Source organism: Meles meles, chromosome 2 (genome assembly GCF_922984935.1).
Source record: "Meles meles chromosome 2, mMelMel3.1 paternal haplotype, whole genome shotgun sequence".
NCBI classification, from domain to species: Eukaryota; Metazoa; Chordata; class Mammalia; order Carnivora; family Mustelidae; genus Meles; species Meles meles.
Genome location: NC_060067.1, coordinates 96,669,760 through 96,692,563, shown reverse-complemented (window position 1 = coordinate 96,692,563; position 22,804 = coordinate 96,669,760). Strand labels below are relative to the sequence as shown.

The 22,804-nt window shown below is 39.8% G+C and overlaps 1 protein-coding gene across 2 annotated transcripts in view; it reads left to right on the top strand.

The window, feature by feature from the left end:
- The first annotated feature begins 6,279 nt into the window (after positions 1–6,279).
- The window catches only part of UGT8 (UDP glycosyltransferase 8), an 89,366-nt gene continuing 72,841 nt past the window's right edge, over positions 6,280–22,804 (top strand). The window contains exon 1 of one of the 2 annotated variants that reach the window (XM_045998011.1): positions 6,280–6,850. Coding sequence is in view for 1 of the 2 variants with exons in the window: in XM_045998009.1 (XP_045853965.1) it covers position 7,750 (1 nt within the window). In the remaining variant the exon portion in view is untranslated. Of the gene's footprint in view, positions 6,851–7,396; positions 7,751–22,804 lie in introns of those variants that run through there. The other variant, XM_045998009.1, reaches the window with a different exon arrangement.

Below are 22,804 nucleotides of genomic sequence, written 5' to 3'. Positions count from 1 at the left end.
CAAGGCGTGAACCCAGCTTTATCCTCTTCCTGTACAGAGTGCTGAATGAGTTACCTATTGCTGTATAACACATTGTCACAAACTTGGTAGGTTAAAACAACACACACTTACCCACAAAACGGGTAAGAAATCCGAGCATGGGTTGGCTGGGTTCTGTGACTAGGGGTTTCTCAAGGCTACAGTCAAGGTGTTGGCCCCGCTGCCCTCAGACTGGCAAGAACATACTTTAAAGCTCATTCGGTTGCTGGCAGAATTCATTTCTCTGCAGCTATATGACTGAGGACCTCAAATCCTGGAGAGGGCTTTTGGTTTGAAGCCACTCTCAGGTCCTAGAAGCAGCTCATAGCTCTTTGCCATGAGCACTTCCCCAACATGACTGCTTATCTATCTCATCAAGCCTACAAGGAGAGGCTCTCTCTTTAGGAAGGGTCCAGTTCCTGTTTTAAGGGTTTGCACACAATACCTTTAAAGTCATACCTACCCAGGATAATCTCCCTTTTGATTAACTCAACATCACCAGATTTGGGGCCTTCACATAGGAAATACCCCTTTATCTTTGCCATACTCTATTGGCTAGAAGCGAGACAAAGTCCTACCCCACACAAAGGGAGGGAATTACAGAAAACATGATGCCAGGAGGTGAGAATCATGGGGTTACCTTGGGGTCTGTCTGCTTCAAGCACTTTTAATCCCAAGACCACCATCTGTGTCTGGTCCCAGAAGTGACAGCCCTTACCCCCAGCTTGGCTGCCTGTTTTGCATTTCTGTTCTCTTTCTAGTTCAGGAGGATGATTATCTCGTTTCTTAATTCCTCTATGTCTAATTGGTGTGTCTTTTCCTTCTCTATTTTATGAGTCATTAATTTTTATTTGAAATAGAGAGGTTATGTAAAAGCATAAACTTAGAAAGCCATTTTACTCTGTCCATGTTTTATAAAAATTTCTACTTGATCAGGGTCAGAACAGGTATCTGAAGTTCTAGATAGCGTTTTCATGGTAAGGAAGAATTTAACCAAATGGTTTTGTGAAGAAGCTCTGATAGGATTATTTATGGTACAAAAGGAAAGGGAATTTGTAAATATAACTAGGTGTACCTAGTCATCACATTTTATAAACAATTTTAAAAGTAGTTTGTGTCTGTTTTACAGTAAGAACCTTAACTTCTAGTGATAACCCTGGAAAGAGCCACACAATCTTGATTATCTTCACATTATCGAAGTATGCTCGCACTGAAGTAGTTTTTTTCCCTACCGGGTTGCCCTTTTTATGGGATATTCCTTCAGAGAGTTTATTTACTACAGCATAGTTCTTTGATACACAAAGGTAAGGGAAGCAATGAATGGAAAACAAGGCAGGAATAGAGATATTCAAAATGGGATTCCAACTAGAAAGTAAAACACACACAGGTAACATAAGTCTGAACACTAGGGCCAAAGTCCTTGTATTTATTGTTTTACATTGACACAGAAATCTGCTTTCTTGGCAGACCTCGGGACAGTCAAGCTTAGAACTAGCACTTATGGACAAGCATATACTTAACAGTGTTATCTGCCAGCTGATGTGTGGCCTGAGAAAGTGACTTTTGAAGTACTACGATTCCAAGATAACCACATGAAATGAGTCATACATAACTGCTTATACCAATCTGCCAAAGCAAGTCCCTTATTTCTTCTTTGAAAATAATACAATTAGTTCTTTATGTTAAAAGGCAGAGGGTTTAGTTCTTAAAAAATCAAAAAAAAATTATGGTTTCTGGGTGTCCTCTTTAACCTTCCCAATAAATGCAAGTTGACTATGCAGATAATTCATGTTTACTTTGGGAAGCACATAGACCATGATTCCAGGGTGACGTAATATTGGTTAGGAAGTTTTGATATTTTAGAATTATATTCAGTGGCTCTGAGTACTGCTATAGAGGAGTGATAATAAAAAGATACGGATGTAGATTAGATATAGAGTAGATATAGATTAGCATCTATAAAAGCATAAAGCAGATATGGTAAACATGACCACATTCACCTAGTGCTAGAATTATTAGAACTGGTTGGTACTGCTTGGAGCTTGCAGTGTATTTAGGTCAAATAAATTATGGTGCTATAATTGCAATATATAATAAAACTCTTCATTACAAAGAAGCATTATAGACTAAATATAGAAAGGCTGCGGATAAGAAACAACTGCAAAATGGGTGGGAAAGGAAGTGGTTGTGGACACAGCCTTAATTACCTTTGATGTTATGTAGGACCACCTTCCTCTCCTTTAAAATCTTGGCTGGTGTCACTGAAACTCAATATAGGGCTACGTAGGAATCCAGTATAGCAAACTTTCCAGTTCTGAAAGGCTAAAGTCCATAAGATTTGCTACTCCCATAAGTTTCCTACAAATAACTTGGAACAGGGTTCATCATGAAGTTTTGGAAATTATTTTAAAAGATTTAACTTATAAGGTACTAGATTAGAGAGCAAAGGTTCATTGAAGACATTATCTAAGCATGAAAATAAATATTGCTTTAAAGAGACATATAGAATAAGCCAATATCTACTGTCATATAATCAAAATTATTAAGAGTATAAGCTTTTTTGGCTTGCCTTTTATATGAGATACTCTTTTATACAGTTACAGAAAATCTTTTGATGAGAATCTGGAAGTTGTCAGGTGCTCTAGCTATCTCCATCATTTTCACAGTTCCAGAAATCCCTCTTTGCTCCTCTGATCCTTCTTCTCTGTTACAATTGGATCCATAGATTAATTTTCTAACATTGTCTATGATGCATAGTAAAACTGAATTATGAAAAAATTACTTTGCACATATTAAAAATGAAGAAAAAATGAAATAATCTATGCATATAAAAACATGGGGTATGGCACATTTGTATATAGTGTATAATTGAAACTGAATGCAAGATGTTTGGAAGATAATAAGAGATGAAGAAAAAGGAAAAAGGAAGGAACAAAAAGGGAGAGGTGAAGATGTGACGATGTGACTGTTTTTATCTTAGGGACTTTGTGCATGATCTTCATACTGTTTGCTCTCGGGTTTAGTGTTCTTATAAATACAGCAAGTCAGAGTCCACAGGAAACAGGAATTAAAATAATGGCAAAGATTTAAGAATTGGATACATAGAAAATTACACCCCTTTTATCATGAAGCATCTTTGTCTTATGGCATGCATATTGAGCAGTTGTTCTGGGGTGTAAGACAAGACAGAGCAAGACAGGCTGGGTTCATTATGTGCTTCTTGAATTTCGAGGGTTGTCCAAATGGCCAGGTTGCATTCACCTACTTCAACTATTTCTCTGACCAAAATTTATACTGTACTATGAGATCTGGTCTGAATAGTCCTAGTAATTTAGGGCATCATCTTTGACTCAAACAGACTTCAGTTCCCAGTTTTGTTACTTTCCACCTGTGATCTTGAGTAAGTTTCATTCTCCAACTCTCTGCTACTTTACCTTCAAAAGGGAAAATAATAATAGTACCTACCTCTAGAATTTTTATGAGGACTAAATGAGATCATTCTTGTTAACTACTTAGCACTGCACCTGGAATACACTTTAAAAACTCAAGTAGAAGCCATAAAAATCATTATTGTTATTATGGGGGGGGCAGCATCAAATTAGAGCTAATGAGTCTTTGTATATACTCGGCTCCAAAAAAAAACCACAATCCTATTTCAAGGGGTCTTAGCAGAATTCAAAGTCTTGTTTGTGAAGTCAGTGATGTTTTAAGTCATATGGTACTCCACTGGAATATATTAGAATATTTGGGAATGTTAGCAAAGGGGTGTTAGAATGTACAACCACCCATATTTCTTCCATGATTGAATCTAAATCCATTCTGCTATACTTTACATTATATGGTCTATATTATTACAGGGTCAACTGATCACAAAATCGTGTCATTTATAACTGATTGAAGTTCAACTCTAGAAAGTTTGGTTCCAGAGTTTATGGTTAATAATCACCAGGCTAAGCTAGTATCTCTCATAGGTTACTATTTATTTAAAAAAAAATCATATAGGCCCAACTGGCTAAAGATTCAGAAAAAGCATTTTTTTAAAAATTAACAGTTGAGTATACTGATACACATGCTTATAGAAATAATGAGGAATTTTACTGTCATACTTCACATTGGCTAGAAGTTCCTTACTATAGATAATGCTGTCCAATTCAGCATTTTATATACAAAAATGATAGGGAGAACTTTGTGTGTATCTGAATGGAAACTTGGAGGATGAATTAAATATGGGAAATATGTGTTAAAGAGAAGTAGCAAATGCTTTCATTATTTATCTGGTCATTCAGCCTATAATATTAAGTGCCAAGTGCAGGTAGATTTTTTTAAAAAAGAGATTCTCACCAATTTCTTTTATAACTATAAGCTCCAAAAATGCAATTCAACTATTTATACAATGATTGAATTAACTCGTTTTAAGCTATAGAATGTCCTGTGAGTGCAGACTGTGAGAAATTCAATAATCATTAGATAAAGACTATAGAAGGCACTACAGAGACCCCAGAAACAATATACAGGGACGTATCCACATACAATACAATAATACATTTTCCTTCCAAAAGTCTGACAAAAATCTCACATTATGATTAGTTTACATGCTTTTATTAAGCAAAGGAATGTGACACAAATTTTAAAAAGGTTTTTCATAAAAGGTAAAGTTTCTATTTTTTTTTTTTTTTTGAGACTTTATTTACTTATTTGACAGAGGGAGAGAGATCACAAGTAGGCAGAGAGGCAGGTGGAGGCGGGGGGGGGGGGGGGAGCAGGCTCCCTGCTGAGCAGAGAGCCCTATGTGGGGCTTGATCCCAGAATTCTGAGATCATGACTTGATCCAAAGGCAGAGGCTTAACCCACTGAGCCATGGAGGCGCCCCTCTGCTTAATTTCTAATGATTTTTTTAAAACCAAGAGTTTCCATGTGTTACCAAAACAATAGCTTGCAATTCCATGAACAGTTGTTTGAAGCTTGACCCTTGAGAGAAAAGAGTTTTTAAGTTCTCTTGTGTCAGATCATTATCTGTTATGTTTAATGTTTATTATCTTTACGTTTTCTTTTAATGCAAGTTAAATGAAAAGTAAATATACGGGATGGTAATCTTTTGCCAGGTACAAAGACCGAGAACATACTCCTAGTGTTTCTCACAGTATTTCAAATTTCTAATCTGCAAAGAAAGAAAGTGTGTTCCTTTTTGAACTCGGCATTTGAAACTCACTACATCAGTGAACATTCTTTAGCACGTGGACTTTAGATCCTGGACTTACTAAATATAGGAGCATTAATGAGAACAATGGTGTATATTAGTGTTTTTTCCCATTTATCATTAAGTTATAACATATACAAGAAAACAATTTCCGATTTCTTACCCAAGTGCAGTGCCCCAACCTATTCGTGAAATTCGGCTCGGAGCAATTAAAGAATGACCTGACTTGGCATTTTTTTTTTTTTTTTTTTTTTTTGATTTCCAGTGTTTCAGTGTATAACGTTTGTGTGCACTGGAAACATTTTAGCTTCTGGAGTTTTATGTCCCACATGATTTTCGCTCTTCTGAAAGTCGTAACAAACAATTCTGGTAACGTCATCTATGCATTTATTGAATACAATGCCTATGGGGCTTAGAGAAAATCGAACAACACTATTAGGTTTTCCTGGTTCCCAGGAAGCTCACAATCTACCCTCAGACTCTTAAAGGCGCTTGGCCTCTCAGGTCTGAGGCGCCACAAGAAGGCTGCTCCAGCAGGCCTGGGTGGCAAAGTTGCTTCCTGGCCAGAACGCCAACTTGGCAAGGATCTGCTGCTGGCAAACACAGATTAGTAAGGATAAAGTCGCCACAGACTCAACCAAGCAAAGCATAAATGGCCCTTTCAGCATGAGCCTGCGAGAAGGGATGTTACTGAGCGCAGCAACCCAAATTACTTTTTCTGGGACCACCAAACTCGAGTTTTTGTGGTGGTTTGTTTTGTTTTAACGCTTTCGGATTCATGAGGCAGGTGCCTCATCACCTAACCCTCCCACCTTGCTTTGTTTCGCGTAACTCCTCTAGCTCCTTGCCCAAGTTCAACTTTTTAATGGGCTTTAGAGGAGCGCAGTAGGCTGAGACGCTGGGAAGGTGAGAGAAAGAGCGCTACCACCACATTGATTCCCACTGCAATAGCGTGATGGCGGAAAAAAAAAAAAAAAAAGGCGGGCACGGGGTCCAAAGGGGTGGTGGCAGATAGGGCACAGGGCACGCCTCGCAGGGGGAACATGGGGAGGGGCCACGTGCCAGTCCCAGGGTTCCCGGCTCGGGTGCGACCGGCGGGCTCCTGAGCGTCCCAGCCTGCCAGCCGACCGCTGCTCCCCGGGCGTGCATCCTTGTCCCAGGACCTGCCCCTCGACCAGCCCGCGAGCGCGTCGCACGAAGGCGCGTCCGCATCCATGCCCCAGACGGGGGAGCAGAAGGCGTTCACAGACCCAGGCGTGTGATGTGAAGCTGAGCGCGTGGCATCCGCGTCTTGCCCGGCTGAGCGGGACGCGGGAGGAGAGGGGCGCGCTCCAGCTCTTCTAGCGGTGCGCTGGGCGGGGCGCGGCTTGGGGGGGCCCGGCCACCCGCGGGAAGCAGCGGAAGAGCAGGCGCGCTGCGGACCAGAGGGAGGGCACCGTTAAAGCTTTGCCATCAATTGTGAGCCCAGTGAGTCCGTCCTAAGCTAACACACTAACTCTACAGCTTCCCTCACGCCCCCAAACCACCGAAGGCGGCGACACCTGATCCAGCGCACAAACACGGGTCCCTTCTGTCCCCGGATACAATTACGCGGCAGAGACACATTCAAACTCCGCGCAGCAGCCCAGAGACGAGGTAAGTAAAGGGACCGCGCCGTTCCAGTGGGCGGAAGGGGGGCGGGCTGGGAGGAGGAGATGGGCGTTGTTTGCTCCCAAAGGTGAGCGCCGGGCGAATGGCTGCGATCCAGGCGCGGGGGGCTGGGATCGAAAGGATAGATGGGGTTGGGCAGAGAGCGACACAGGGAGTGGGGGTGGGGGTAGGGAGAAAGGTTAATAAGGTTGAGGGGCCGTGAAGGAGGTCTTTCTTAGCTGCCCCCGGTAGCTCCCGTACTCCTTTCTTCTCCCATATGGCACCCTTTTGAGGGTCTGCTTGAGTTCATGCGTGTTGAACTCGAGAGGGGAGGGGATAACCTGGCGCGGATCTGGCGGAGGACTTTGCACTTGACCCTGGAGGGATGGGCATCAGGGAGCTCCAAGGCCAGTGCCGGCTGCCTGCAGGGATGGGGGTCCAGGAAGTTTCGGACCTCTCTTAACAGTCTTCTACTTCGTCCTCTCTCTAAACGGGAATTGGGTGTGTTGGGGGTGGGGAATGTCTCGGGGCTGCGCGCGCGTACACCACACACACACACACACACACACACACACACACACACTCACTCACACACTCTGGCTCTCTCACTCACTCTCTTGGGACCCTTGAGCATCTGCTGGAGCCCACATGCCCGCGTGACCCCTCCCCCCGCCCCGGAATGTATTAGTGGTGGCGGGGTCGCTCGCGGGTTCACACGCGGTTGAGAGAACCATGCGGCGTGCCCTTGCGTTAGAGAAGCTCCTACGGGCTGCCGAGGTTAGAGAGGAGTTGCGAGAAGGACGTGCTGCAGGAAGTAGGGCGCCTTCCACGGGCTGGAGGAGCGGCGAGGAAGCCAGGGATGCGTGATTTGGGGTTGTAGGAGACGAACCGCATCGGAAGGCGCAAGTATGTGCAGTGCGACAGGGCAAAAGAACAGGCAGAGGTGGGGAGGGGTGTACCCAAACGTTTGTGGAAGCTCGCTGGTTCAATTTTGCGTTGATAAAGTTGAGTGCGGTGAATGTACTACTCTGCAGCACTTCCTTAGGGAAGGAACCGCTTCTGTACCTGTACTGCTGGTTGCCAGTCACCTTAAAGCATCACGGGGCGCTGGGGTGGGGAAGAAGGTGGGCTAACTTCTGAGAGTCCCGCGGACTAACTCACTGGAACGCTAGATCATGTTCAGTAGCCATTCTTAAGAAGGAGCGGGCGTATCACTAGAGGACGGGTGGTGGGCAGTGTTCTCAAGCAGTACTGACCCGGAGTCACTTCTATTATGAGTCAGTGTTAGTAATAGAGATAGCCTTTTATTCCAGGTGGGTTCCACCCAAAAACAAACGAAGGAACAAACACACACACACATTACTCTAGAAACAGTCCCCTCAGGCTGTCACCTTCGATATTGAGTTTTTCAAGATTAATAGCCTAAAGATGCGGTTCTTTGGCTATCTATGCCAGGTGTGCTGCGGTTTCTTCTGATAATTTCATGTTTGAAAAAAGTTCTCCACTCAGAATTTCTGTGCTTTTATATCCCTAGGGGGAAGAAATCACTGTCGTTTGAAGGAAGGATGGAAAGTCCTTTTTAATTGGTATTCTGCTCATATTAGGATTAATCACACTTTATTCTCTGGAGATTTTTAAATTAATTGAAGAGTTATGCACTTCAGTGTTATATGATAAGGGATTCTAGAATTTAACTAAGCTTAATCATAAGTCAGCATTTTAATTTTTTTTTTTTTTTTAGTGCCAGAGGGGGAAACAGTGGATTTAGTTTTCTTCTGTAAAAACTATCTCTTGGTAGTTAGTTTGAGATTTTGCTTTAGGAATGTAACTCGGTTCACCAAATATTCTAGGTAATTCTAAAGGGAAATACTCTAGTATATTTGATTTGCCTGCAACCCAGAAAATGAAGGTGACATCTAGTGTGTGATTTAGTGCGGTAGAACTGTTCAAAAACTACAGTGAAGCATGATGCCTTAACATTTGGTAAAAGCTTAATAGTGTTTTAGTAGCTGGACATAACTTAGGAGAAACAATACTTCTGACTTTTTCTGGGTAATACTACTGTAGAGATTCAAACTCTTTAAATTTCCAGAACTTTGTGCATGTTGTATTAATACTTCGTGCACTTATTAGGATAAATAAACCAGTAAAATAAATACAGATATTTACAACAAAATCTATTTCTTATAAAATCTATCTTTTTGTGGAAAGAGTTTGACAGTTAACATTTAATTTAAATTACTTAAAACATTTCTTGATACCTTATCAGCTTAATTACCACTTCAATATGGATGACAAAGGAAGAAAATAACCACATTTCTGATTTGCAGACTCCTTTTCAAAGTTATTTATATTTATTTATCAAATAATACTGAGTTGGTGCTGTTTAATTCAACTAGATTTTCAGAATATACCAGGAGAATAAGAACTCTTGATTGTTTTTGTAATATATATTAATACTACAGTTACTGATACTGATAGTCTCTGGGTTGTTGCTTATTTACATAAATGCATTTTCTCCTTAGCTGACACCTCCCATGATCAACTAATTATTGAAACTTAAAAATTCAGCTATTAAATAATTTCTAAATCTTACACTCTTACTTGCTCCCCTGGATTTAAATTAATTTTTTTAATTGGCTTGTCTTTATGAGCATGAATTCATCAAGAATTGAATAGTGCTATTTGTTGAGGTGTATAGAGCTGGTTTTGTTTATAGTAAATGGTCTCAGTCTGCCCTGTTGAAATACTAGATTGGAGACAGAAGTACTATTCTTTTTATGGTTTTTCTGGGTCCTCTTTCTGTTATCAGCTATCTCTGTTGCGTCAGGCTGTGAGCGAGTCCTGCTGCTATATTATCTGTTGTCTTTTCTTTCTGTGAAATGATGTGGTCAATTGCTAGAGTATAAAGCCTGTGGGCTTTGTGTCAGGTACTTGGTGTTCTCATGGTTTATTTCTAGGATGGATTGTAAGCTGTATGGCTGAGGTTCCCAATGGGACTAATAGGATGGCCTCTGTATGTATGGGTTTAATGTCATTGTTTTACAGAATATTTTGTGTATGAGATCTTTAGAAGGGCGTCTTAATTTCAGACAGTTCAGTTTTATGAAAAATCTTTAGTCTTCTGAGAAATTGCAGTGGCCCTTAAAAAAAAGTTCACTTTTCTTAGAGTAGGCCCAGATTGTCTTTGTTTAGGAATATGTGTCCAGTGATGTTTTCTAACACCACTTTCTGCCTTTGAAACTAGCTAGCTAGATGGAATGTTGGTAATATTTTCCTACTGTGGTGTAAAACGTGTGATTTGATAATCTCGATTACCTATTGAAGTGAGGTCAATCATTTCAATACTGTTTTGCAAACTCCCTGTGGAGGAGCTACGTAATCAAATTAGTTTGAATAAATTAGTTTAATTTAGTTTTGGAGGACAGTAGTAGTAATTAACATCTTCCTAAACTAAAACATTTCACAAGCATTCCTCCTTTTATTCAGCAAATTTTTTTTTTTAATATTTTATTTATTTGACAGAGAGAAATCACAACTAGGCAGAGAGGCAGGCAGAGAGAGAGGAGGAAGCAGGCTCCCTGCGGAGCAGAGAGCTGGACGTGGGGCTCGATCCCAGGACCCTGGGATCATGACCTGAGCCGAAGGCAGAGGCTTTAACCCACTGAGCCACCCAGGCGCCCCTCAGCAAATTTTTATTAAAAGCATACTATGTTCTTGTGCTCTGGGGATATACAGACACAGAAGCCCGTGGAAAGGCTCTGGGTTTAAGAGGTTAGATAGATTGAAAACACACTAGTTTCAGTAAGTGCACGTGCACTTACTGAAACTAGTGTGTTTTCAATCTATCTAACCTCTTAAACCCGGAGCCTCATAATCCATATGGGCACAGGCAAGGTCATGGGGGGCTCTTTGCCATCATAAGGAATATGGACCATTTTCTGTTCAGGTTTGTTTCAAAAAAGGAATGATATGATGCAAAGATAGCTCTTAAAGCCGTCTAGAAGGATGGATCTGAGGAATGTGAGACAGGAACGGCAGTTTAGAAGGTACCAGAGTGATCTCGTTGAGGACTTTATACCGTAGTGGTAGCAGTGAGATGAAGAAAAGGTTTTGGTCACAGATGTTAAGGTAGGGGAATCTCTAGGATCAGCGTGTGTGACCTATGAGGAGAGGCAGGTCAGAGGAGCAGAGGTGATTCAGTTCAGTTTTGAAAGAGTATGAAGTACCTACAGAATGTCCAACTGGAGAGGAGTGTCCAATGGATCACTGCACAGAAGTTCTGAGTAGAGGAGTCTTGGCTGGATAAATAAGGTAGATGAATGGACGGACGGATAGGTAGGTAGAAAAGTGGATGGATAGATGGAAGTGGATGGATAGATGGATGGATAGATGGATGAATGGATAGATAGATGGAAGGATGGATGGATGGATTGACTGAGCAGTTTTCAGTACATGGGTGGTTGGGGAAAAAAAAAAAAAAAGGAAGTTGAGATGCCTTCCAGGGGAAGTACAACGAGTAAGAGGGAAATAGAAGCCTAGGGAAATCCTAAAATGTAACAAACAGTTTGCTGAGAAATAGGGAGCAGTAAAGAATGAGAAGTACAGAATGAAGGTGGGAGGAAAATGAGGATAGAACAGCTTTTGAGTAGCTGAAGGAGGAAAGAAGTTCAAGAGGTAAGATCAAGTACTAAAATGAGGGGTACCAGACAGTCCTGATTCTGCTCCTGCCTAAACTCTGTGACCTTGAACTTAAGGTACTGTTCTCATCTACAAAAAGAGGATCAAAGTGCCTACACCAAGTGGCTACTTTGAGGATCAAGTGAGACAAAGTCTGGCATGCTCTGTGCCTGGAAGGTCATTGGTTTGTGCTGGGTAAACGCTAGCTGTCTTTTGTGAAAAGCAGAACTTCGATTTGGTGATTAGTTGGTCTGTGGAGACTATTGCTTTTGGCAGTACTTGCTGTCAGGATTCAAGGAGGGTGATTAAAGTTATATTTAAGATGAAAACTTGATCAGATTTATAGCCTTTGGGGAGGAAGCCAGTAGAAGAGAGGCAACTGGAAAATTTGAAGGGAGCAGAGAGAGCATTGGAAGGCATTCCTTGAGGAGAGGGTGGGAATTGCAAGAGCTCTGGGGCTTTGTTGGGATCCTCAGGACAAGCCTTGCTTCTACCAGCCTGGAGGGTTCTTATTCTTATCCCTTATTCTAAAGCAGGCAGGTTGTTTTTTAAAAGCATCTGGTAATCAAATCAAATCATAGACATTTTAAATGTTAAATTGTTTCTGGCATTATAAGTGAGTTCTAGTTTCTTAGATAATCTAATAAGGGCATAGGTTCATCATTTTAAAAGAGTTGGAACAAAAACAACAACAAAGACAAATGATATTAAAACTGAACAGAATATTTAATAAATAGATGATTCAGAAGGCACCTCCATGTCTTATGGGGTCTTAAAAGTCAACACTGTGGGAAGCAATTATTAACTTGTGTAATAAGAGAAGGACTGATTCTCCAAGTGTTTTTAAAAAATTAAGTGTACTTTGGCAGAATTTAAAAATAGCTACTTTTTTTCCTTAGGATTTTCTCTATTTGGAGGAGGTAATGCTTTATATTAGAGATAAACATCTAAAATTAGATTTCTATTTTAATACGTGCTTATATTTTTCACCCTGTAATTTGTAAGGATTTTGAAAAAAAATGTTTACATGTTGGAACTGGTTTAGGAACCAATCAATAGCTGAACATAATTCATATTATTTACTAATTGGTTACAAGTCATATTAATGATTAATTGGTTATAAATGATACTGATTTATCTTTTTCAGTTCAAATTAGTATGTGTCTTTCAATATACACCTTTATTCACCACGTGTGATTTGTTTATATAGCACTTAGAGTATATGTAGTTTTTAGAATTTCTAATAAAGGTTTTTTTGAATAAAAAGAAATTAAATGTTTGTATTTTTAAGGTGAATCATTATGTCTGTAGTTTTTACGTGTTTAATGTGCGTGGTTTTTCATCTCTGTGATGATGTTCTTTACTTGAACTTCTCTAGCCACACTTTTTGTTACCAGGACCTCTATTTTGAGATTGAATTTTGGTACTTTTTGTCCACTTGGCGCTAATTCCCTCACAGTGTCTCGTCTCATTCTTGCAAAGCGGGGTGGTCTGTGCATTTCCATACTGTATATTCACCAACTCGGTTTTAGACTAGATACTGTCCTGCTCAGCACTGCCTATGGAGATGACAAATGCCAAGTTGAAATTGACTTGGACGTGTGTGCCATCCTTAGGTCAGCATTTGGGGGTGTGGAGCCAAACAAAAACGGAACCTTTGGATTTACGAATGGTGGGGCATCTAGGACAGCATAGGTCAGTTCCTACTTCTTGGCTGGAAATTTATATAAGTATTAAAACATTTGGAAAGAATGTGTGATTAGGAACATTTCAGAGAGACTGTATTTTGCTTAGTTTTGTGCTATTTATCTGTATTGTTAATAATCAGAATAATCACTGTATTGATTATATTTGCCCCGGCTTGGTTTAGATAACAGAAATACATCTGTAGGTATTCCAGTTCATTAAAAAAAATTTACATTATAACCGATTTGGTAAATATTTGCTTGATTTTGGAATAACAAAATTTGTGTAAAATTACTTTGAACTTTCCAATTTTGTTTTTTTAATTAACCCTTGACATATTTTCAAGACAATGAGTCATATTTTTTTTTAGCTATAACATTGGCTATAACTAGCTTTATTAAATAATAACTATGGTGCTGATTTTCTTTCAAGTGAGACATTTCAGTTTAATACTATGTCTCCATGAATTAAAAAAAAAAAAATTTAAAAGGAAGTAGGATCAAGTGTTACAAATATGCTCTATTTTTGTATGTTCCTGAAAAGTTGTATAAAAAATCAGTTCTTATAAGTCAGATATTTATAGAATTTAAATAAAGGTGATGGGTATACAGATGTTTGTTAATCTTTATAATACTTCTTCTGTATGTGTGAAATATTTTACAGTAAGAAAATATGGACAAATGTACACACTAAGCCTAACAGTGTACCCAGAGACTTTGCTATTTAAAGCAGTATCGAAGTAAATCTTTCCATAAAAAGAATCTTCTTTCGATTAATCTGTTTGGCAAATTCAAATTTTCCTAATCTACTTAAGCAAATACACGCCACCCCCACACCAGTCGCAAACTTTGACACACCTCTGTACCATATTTTGAACAGAGTTGCAGCCACCAGAATTTCCTAAACTTCTGAATTTAAGATAAAGGTTTAATGTGAGCCTCATCATAATATTCCTTACTCTAAAAGGAGGCATCCAAAGAAGGATTTGTGTTTCTATTTTCTGGTTTTGAACCAGCAGTGGAGTGAATGGTTGGAGAGTGTTGCCTTTCAGCTTTGAGAGTGTTGCTCCAAGACTGAACAGTCAGGGCACAACCTGCAAGTCCTTCCCTGTGGGCTCTTGGGAAGAAAGGCCATTGTGCTTTACATAGCTTTTGCATTTGTGCTTCTGTACCTGGTGTTCATTTGTACTCACCAGCCAATCAGGGAGAGCGGGGCTTAGAGGAAAACTAGTCAAACAGGTTTGCTCCGCTATTTAAATGGGGGGGGGGGGGGTAGCACAGTGAAATTTGTGGATAAGGTCAAGGGTGAAACTATTTTAAGGAATATTAATGCCGATCACTAACTCTTATTTTCTCCAGGGTTTTGAAAATACTCTGGGGGCATTTGTGAGAATATATCTTCATGGAGCTTAGAGTGAGAGTAAAGGGAACTGAAAGAAGTGAATAAAACATAGGGAATTAGAACAACATGAACAGAAGGTAAGGAAAAACAATAGCGAGGGGGAGTAAAAACAAAAACAAAAAAAACCGATAGGAAGAGGACCAGTGTTTCAGTGCCCCTTCCAGGCTTTGTGTAAGCTTTGATCTGAGAATGAGTTTAATTAAAGCAAGTGAATACCTGTGGTCTTCAATACCCAGTATCGAGAACGCTCTACTGGGTCAGGGCTGAGGCTTCCGAGGAATATTCCTGGGAAAATGTTGTAGATAACCATCTCTCTCTTTTTTTTTTTAACTTTTTTTTTTTTAAAGATTTTATTTATTTGTCAGAGAGAGAGAGAGAGCGCGGATGAGCACACAAGCAGGCAGAATGGCAGGCAGAGGTGGAGAGAGAAGCAGGCTCCCTGCCGAGCAAGGAGCCAGATGCGGGGCTTGATCCCAGGTCCCTGGAATCATGACCTGAGCTGAAGGCAGCAGCTTAGCTGACTGAGCCACCCAGGTGTCCCTAGATAACTATTTCTTAACACTAACTATCTTGGAAGTACATAGTTCCCTTGAACAACAGTAAAATGTTATATTCATGCAGCTTTTTTGTAGCTTATAAATCTCCTACTCATACACTCTTATCGTTTGATCCTCATTCCACCCCTGTGCGCTGTCCGGTAGGGACTTCAGTAACTTCTGGAGGTCGCTAGCACGGTGTCTGAGGATTTGGTGTTGGAACACAGCCTTTTTTCCTAGAGCAGGGCCCTGGAGCTGCAGCTCACCATCTGCTGAGACCTGGACGTCCTTGAAATGACCGTTGCTGTATAAGTCTTTCTTTAGATCTCACCAGAGACGCTTTACCCACTCATTGAAGATTTTCTTCCCCTTGACCCTCTGGGCTGGTTGGCTATTTGTGTGCAGGCATTGAGGTTTTATTTATAAATAGATGATGCAGATTTGCAAGGCTAACTCTGAAGTCTTTCTCTTTGTAGAGTCTTAACAGATAATTACGTGTATTTAGTTTTTTATTTTGCATTTATATCCGAATATAAGCACACCTCATGTCATAAAACAGCAGTTGGAGAAACAAATGATGACACACCTTAGGAAGATCTGACTTCGGAGGCATTTGAATTGCTCCCTTCCTCCTCACTCCCAGATAAGCATTTTATACCAGTTAATTCAAAGCACCAGTCCAAGCAGAGCCCTTTTCTCCCTCTGCTTATTTCCTCCTTTGGTAGTTGGCAAAATTCTCTGGTTGCAAATGTCTCCTCTTCTGTCTCCTTCTGGGCAGGGCAGTAGGAGAGGGAATAGGAAGAAGAGCACATTTTGAGGAATCTCTTCAGCCAAACTAAAAAGAAAATAAACAGTTTGGTAAGGCTATTTATAAGAAATGATGACTCTTCCACTTGCCTGTTTAAAATTTTTTTTTAAGATTTTATTTATTTATTTGACACACACACACACACACACACACACACACACACACACAGAGATCACTACTTGTGATTGGCAGAGAAGCAGGCAGAGGCGGAGGGGGAAGCAGTCTCCCTGCTGAGCAGAGAACCCTATGCAGGGCTCGATCCCAGGACCCTGGGATTATGACCCAAGCCTAGGGCAGAGTCTCAACCCACTGAGTCACTCAGGCGCCCTAAATTTTTTTTTTTTTTTTTTTTAATTCTTGAGAGCACTGGGAGGTAACTATGTTATTTTGATCAGTTAGACTTTAGCATATGCTTAGGAATATCATTTTTGTTCAGATTTCGTAACTGCAAAATACACAGAAACATGTTCCTCTGGCTGTGCTGCTCCTTCCTTTTGCTGGTCCACTCTCTTTCCTCCTACATCTGCTGGCCTATCTGAAGATCAAGTCCCTGCCTTTTGTGGGGAATTCAGGAGAGGGATCCTAGTGATTGGGTTAAAATTGGTGGGAGGGATGCAGGGAAATGCGTAGGGGGCAGGCCAGCAGGTGTCACTAACGTAGGAGCTGGTCCTTTTATCCAAATCACCCTGCATAGTAGTTGTTCAGCCTGTATAAGGACCTTAATTGCTTTATGCTTTCTCATCATTATTTTTACTAGTAAAAATACTTCAGCTTACATTTGATACTCCTTAAATGCATTCCTCTTCCTACTCATACTTCTCTGCCCTAAAGTTATGGCAGGGGAGACATTTTGAACCAGACATGTTGATTCCTGGAGTTCTGTATAGTAAGCATCTGTAACGTTACACGAATTAATTCAGCCATTCATTGAACAAGCAGCCTATTATATGACAGAACTCTTCTGCCTTAGAGCCAAAAACACATGGCGATTCTTAAAAATCTAATATAAAACGTACAAGTTTTATGTATAAAGGTTTAAGAAGGTCATTTTTAAGGCTTTTCAGAAACTGCTTTTGATTTGCATATCTCAGAATTTAAGAAGAAGTTGATCTGTTATCTGACACAGGGCCGTGGCCACTTTGGAGAGTCTATATGGTAGAGGTACGAGAGGGTGGATTGGGACCCGGGAAACCCAAGTGCTGCGTCCCACTCTGCCAGCAAGTAACTACAGACTTAGCCAGGTGATGCTAGGCAGCCGCCCCCCTGGAGAGCTTGTCCCTTTCTTTACAAATGAGAGGATTTGGACTCTGTTATCTCTCATCTTGAAATTGGGCCTCTGACATTTTTTTAAATGAAAAACATATTTTAAAAATATTTGGTATCGTTTCATAATAAATGTATTAAGTACCAGTATTAAGTATATTTATGTTTCCAAGCCTAATAACAATGGCAGTGCTGTACAAAAGACTTCTCTGACTTGCTTCATTATACTGAATGCCATTTATTATTCCAGATGAATTATATTTTCAGGTAAAATTATATTTTCATCTGTTAGTAGGGAAACATCAGAGCAATGCGTTCAGTCTTTCTATGGGACCTACCAAAATCTTCCTTTTCTGGGGAAAATATAACTTTACTCTTTCATCTAATACCCCATAATAACCTTCTCTTAGTGGTTATGCAGGTATTTTAATAAGACAGCATTGGGAAAGTTTGTTGTTTGTGAACAGGGAAACGTCCAGAAGTTTGTTTTTTGTTTTGATTTGTTTTTGGTTATGTTTTTACACAGATGTCTTCTGTTTTAAAATGTGTTTAAGACCTTACTTGGCAATTTTTTTTTTTTTGTGACTCTTAATAATGTTAATGTAGATAATTGTTAAAAATCCATTTAAACTAGTGATAGTAATGAAAGGATTGTTTTATTAAGATAAGAGAAACAATCCTGTGATATTTTGGGGTCCTTGTACATTTCTGCAACCTTAATAATGTCATGTATTGATATCTTGAAAAGCTGTTTCCTGGGGCATCTGTTTAGCTCAGTGTGTAAACATGTGACTCTTGATCTCAGGGTGGTGAATTCGAGCCCCACTTTGTGGACGTAGAGATTACTTCAAAAAATTATAATAAAATCTTAAAAAGAAAGCTGTTTCCCCACATGTGGATTTGTCTTGTTTTGGAAGAAGGTGAAAATTTTATCTGGATCTCCTCCACATTCACTGTGGTATTCCATGATTTAGAATCCCAATAAAAGAGAATTATAAAAAGTCCTAATGAAACATTTTAAAACATTAACCAAACATCAGTTTCCTTTTAAGAAAGAATATACCTATAAGAACTTAAAGTCTCAAGCAGTCTCATTTATGAGACTTTTTTCATTTGCTTAAAGATGAGATCGGAATAAAAACAAAGAATTTCCTTATTGTTTGTTGAGTGTGATCACATGATACAGTTGCATGGAGATAACTGTACCAGGCTGATCTTGAGATGAAAAGAAACCCACACTTATTCCTGTGTGATGTGATGATGTATATATATACACAAACACACACACACACACACACATACATATATATATATCATATGTATTTTAAAACTGGGTATGTGACAGGGGTGCCTGGGTGGCTCAGTCAGTTAAGCATCTGCCTTGGACTCAGGTCCTGATCCCAGGGTCCTGGGATTGAGCCCCATATCCAGTTCAGCGGGGAGCCTGCTTCACCCTCTCCTCCCCTCCCCACTTACACTCTCAAATAAATAAACAAGTAAATAAAATCTAAAAAAAAAAAAACAAAACTGGGTATGTGATAAAGATAAAAAGTGTTTTAATGCCACTGCTTTCTTTATTAAAAAAGACAATTGCATTTTTTAAAATTGCAAGCCTTTATCTCTGTGTGTGATTCTGGAAATGGGGCCTGAACCAGCAGCATCAGCATCACCTGGGAATTTGTTAAAAATGAAGATTTTGGGGCCCAGCCCAGATCTCTAGAATTTGAAATTGGGAGGACACCGCCCAAAGTCTTTAACTAGCTCTCTGGATGGTTTTGATGCAGGCTAAAGTTGTAAAACCACTGATCCCTGATACTAAATGAAATCAGTTCAGTTTTTCCATGTGATGAAAACATTTCTGATCATTTTAGGGACAAAGAAAAATTAGGTTTCGATTTGAAGATGCTTTCCTGTTAATACTTTCTTACATACACAATCTGCTCCTTCATTTATTAAATGAAGCATTTTGTTTAAATAATGGGTTGGATTAGTTGTTTACTTTTGTGTGTTTTGCTATGATTTTGTGTAAGTGCAGCCCAGTGGTTCTCAGTACTGTAATTACTTGGAAGGCATTATAAAAAAGCAAAAGAAAAAAAATGCTAAGACCAATGTGTTATCCCCAGAAATTCTGATTTAATTGATAAGCTAGGGGCTGGTAGGTTTCTCAGGCATCTCTAGTTCTTAGAAGCATCCAGGTGATTATAAGGTATCATCAGAGTTGAGAGCCACTGGAATGTAGCCATATGTTCAAAGATTGGCTCACCTACCACATAACAGTCCCTTAAAAAATTATATAAGTAAATTAGGTCCTCCCATTATTTTAAGCAAATTATCTTTTGTGTATGTGCAATTAGAAAATAATTCATTTTCTAGTAGGTTATGGTATTGTTGACTGGTTGACCATGTTATTAAATAGATTTTAATTGTTCTTAATTCTATTCCTTGGCTTTACCCTGGATCTTCACTTACAAAGGGCAGTCCATGTCCCTGCATCCTTCCATTTCACCAGAGAGCTTAGAAGTAAATGATCTGGGGCCACACACTAGCTGTACTGAGTCAGAATTTGTATTTTAATAGTATCCCTATGAAATTTGCCTTTGCATTAAAAATTCTTGATAACATAAAGCTTAAAATTGGGGTGAGTTCCTTTTCTCCATTTTTTTCCCTTAGCGTCTATTTATCTGGTCTTGACTACTTTTATGAACCAGATCATATATCAGTCTCATTAAACCTATTTTTTAATCCATTTTTTCAGTAAGTTTTTTAATTGTAAGGGATCTCCAAGACCACCTAATGTCATAGCTTATCTGGCAGGAGAAGGAAATGAGGCACGGAAAAATTAAACGACTTGGCCCAAATTACAAAAGCTGTTGATCGGGGAATCCATAGATGCATGCCATATATATTTTTATTTTTTCTTGCATTATTGAGACTTCATTATAGGGTCTCTTCAAATGATACTATTTTCATAATGTAAACAACTTGAAATGCGAGCTGCCTGAAATGACAGTCTTAGGTTACCCAAATATGACATATATCCAAAAAAACAAAACTTTAAATACAAAATGACATTTATTTAGATTACCTATCTAGTGTGACACTGGTTAATACTTTACTAATTCACAATATTTCAAATTACGTTATAATTTGTGGGGTTAAGTGGTAATGAGAAAGTTGGATGTGTAATATACTGAAAGTTGAAAGGTACCATCATGTCCTTATAAATCACTCAAACTGTACTCATGTGTTCCCAAGATAGTATAAGTACTTCATAACAGAATATTAAAAACATATACTTTGGGATTGCTTGCTTCTTTATTCTGAGTTCCTCTGGATCTTGAGTGGGTGTTATGCTTTCTGAGTACCCAGCACAACTGAGCTTTAACTCTGGTCTTTCTATTTCAGATGCACATGCCCTTTGAATCACTTGTGTTTCTCTTGATGCACATAGGATTGAATATTAGAACCTTGTCTCTCAGTCTGGTGGTTGAATTGCACCAATATCTCCAGATGCTTATTAGAAATGCAGATTTTGGGGGTTTCCCCCCAGACTTCCTAATAGCCTGTGTGATGAAGAAACCCCAGAATCCACATTTTTTAGTAAGCACCATAGGTGATTTTTCTGGACATGAACATTTGAGGACTATTTCATTAGATAATTAAATTTGTGTGTGTAATATAGCTATATTTAATCACTAGTATTGAGTAGTAATTTGATACCTATTCTATGCAAGGTACTGAGTGGCATTGTCTGTTGGTATCCATATCATCCTGTTGTTCCTTCCTCTCTTTTGCTTGTTTGTATCTTCCCTTCCCACCTGATGATGCCGGAGAAGTGCCCAGGAGGGCCTGGGCCAGCTTCCACTGATAAGGGAATAGCATTGGGTTTCTCATGACAGCTTTACCACCTGTACTAGATGCCCGACAAGATACTGGCAGTGTAGAAAAGTGGTTAAGTGCAGCTAACTTGGACTGCTGTAAGAACAACAAAGGACAACAGAAACATTCTTTATAATCTCTCCTTCACAAGGAGGTTTTTCGTGTGCCCCTTGGCACACGTCTAAGTCCCAAGTGCAGAATTAACATTTTTGAATGGTATTGCTACTGGTTTATTCCTTTCAGTATTTTGTGTGTATAAAGAAAGATCTGCCTGTGTGGTACCTTTAGAAATTTATATTGGTCTCATTTTCTTTAAGGTGACATGGCATTGTCAGGAATGTGGTATTAATAATAGAATATTTTCTGTTGTGCCTTTTGATTTTGTTATTAGACGCAAAAGCAATATTTAAAAAAAGCGAAAGTGACTGTGCTAGAAATTTTGACTGAAAGCTTTTGACAAGTAGCTTTGGATGAATTTACTGATTAATTTTTTAAATCTGTGAAATGGAACCCGGGTTCTACCTTTGCATTTAGCATATAGTGGTTGTACTTCTGTAGTTACGTCGTACACTTCCATACAAATAGGTAGTAAGTATCTGTGATTTCCCGTGAGTGACCCAAAACCATGAATGTGGGGAAGTGGTCGACCTTGCCAGCCTCCCATCTCCAGTCAGGGTGTTCCCATTTCACAGCGTGATTTTAGGGGACTCCTTCCTCTCTGTAGTTTAGTTGCAAGAAGACAGCCGTGGTTGAATTCAGAGCACGAGCTGTTGCCTGCCTGTGAAACTAAATGCTTAAGCCTGGGCTGTTGACCAATTCTCTAGCAATAAAGCAGAGTTTCCTCCCAGTTTACCCACAGTTACAACTTTTTTTTTCAGCTTGGTTTTCTTCTTCATGTTGTGAGACAAAAGTGGGTTATGTGGTTGAGGATGTGAACCTCTGCAGTATACAAATGCTAGATCTTGCTGAGGTTCTCAGTCTTCGTGTCTGTGAAATGGGAACAACTCTTTTTCCTTGGTGTAGGGTCTTTATAACATGAGGTCATGCTCATTAAGCCTGTAAGGCAGGGAATACACAGTACATAGTACAACTCTTTAAGATCTGCTGTTTATTGATAGTTTTATGTGAGGATGCAAGGCCCCAGCTCGAGGGTGACCAGCTTATTCCGGTTTGCCCAGATAAGAACCCTGGAAGGTCCACATCCTGGAAATCCCCTCAGGTCTGGACAAGGCAGGATGGCGACTCACCCCAGTGCTGGACACAGAGACTCGAGATAACAGTGGCTTTGAAAAAAGTAGTAGAGTTGCTTCTCGGAGAAGGGTCCTCAAGGGTCTGAGCAAGGCCGGTCTGATACCGGCTTCTACCTTGTCACGCCAGTATCTTTGTTGTTCCAACTTTATACCTCTGCCGGTGTGGTTCAGGATGTTAATCATTACCATGTTCTCCTTCCAGCCGCCAGGAAGGTGGAAGGTGAAAAGTGAAACCTCTGAAGGCATAAATTAGAGATTGCATGTATCGCTTCTGCTTCTGTTCCATGTCCTTTCACCAGAACTTACTTATAGGGCTCAGACTAGCTCTTAGAGAGGCTGGGAAGTGGCTTTGGTCTTCCTGGCTGAATCAAGGGAAAGTAGAGGATTCCCTTACTAGGAAAGAGGATAAAAATACATGCCGCTGCTGTCTCTCCTGGGCCTATAATGGCATCCAACA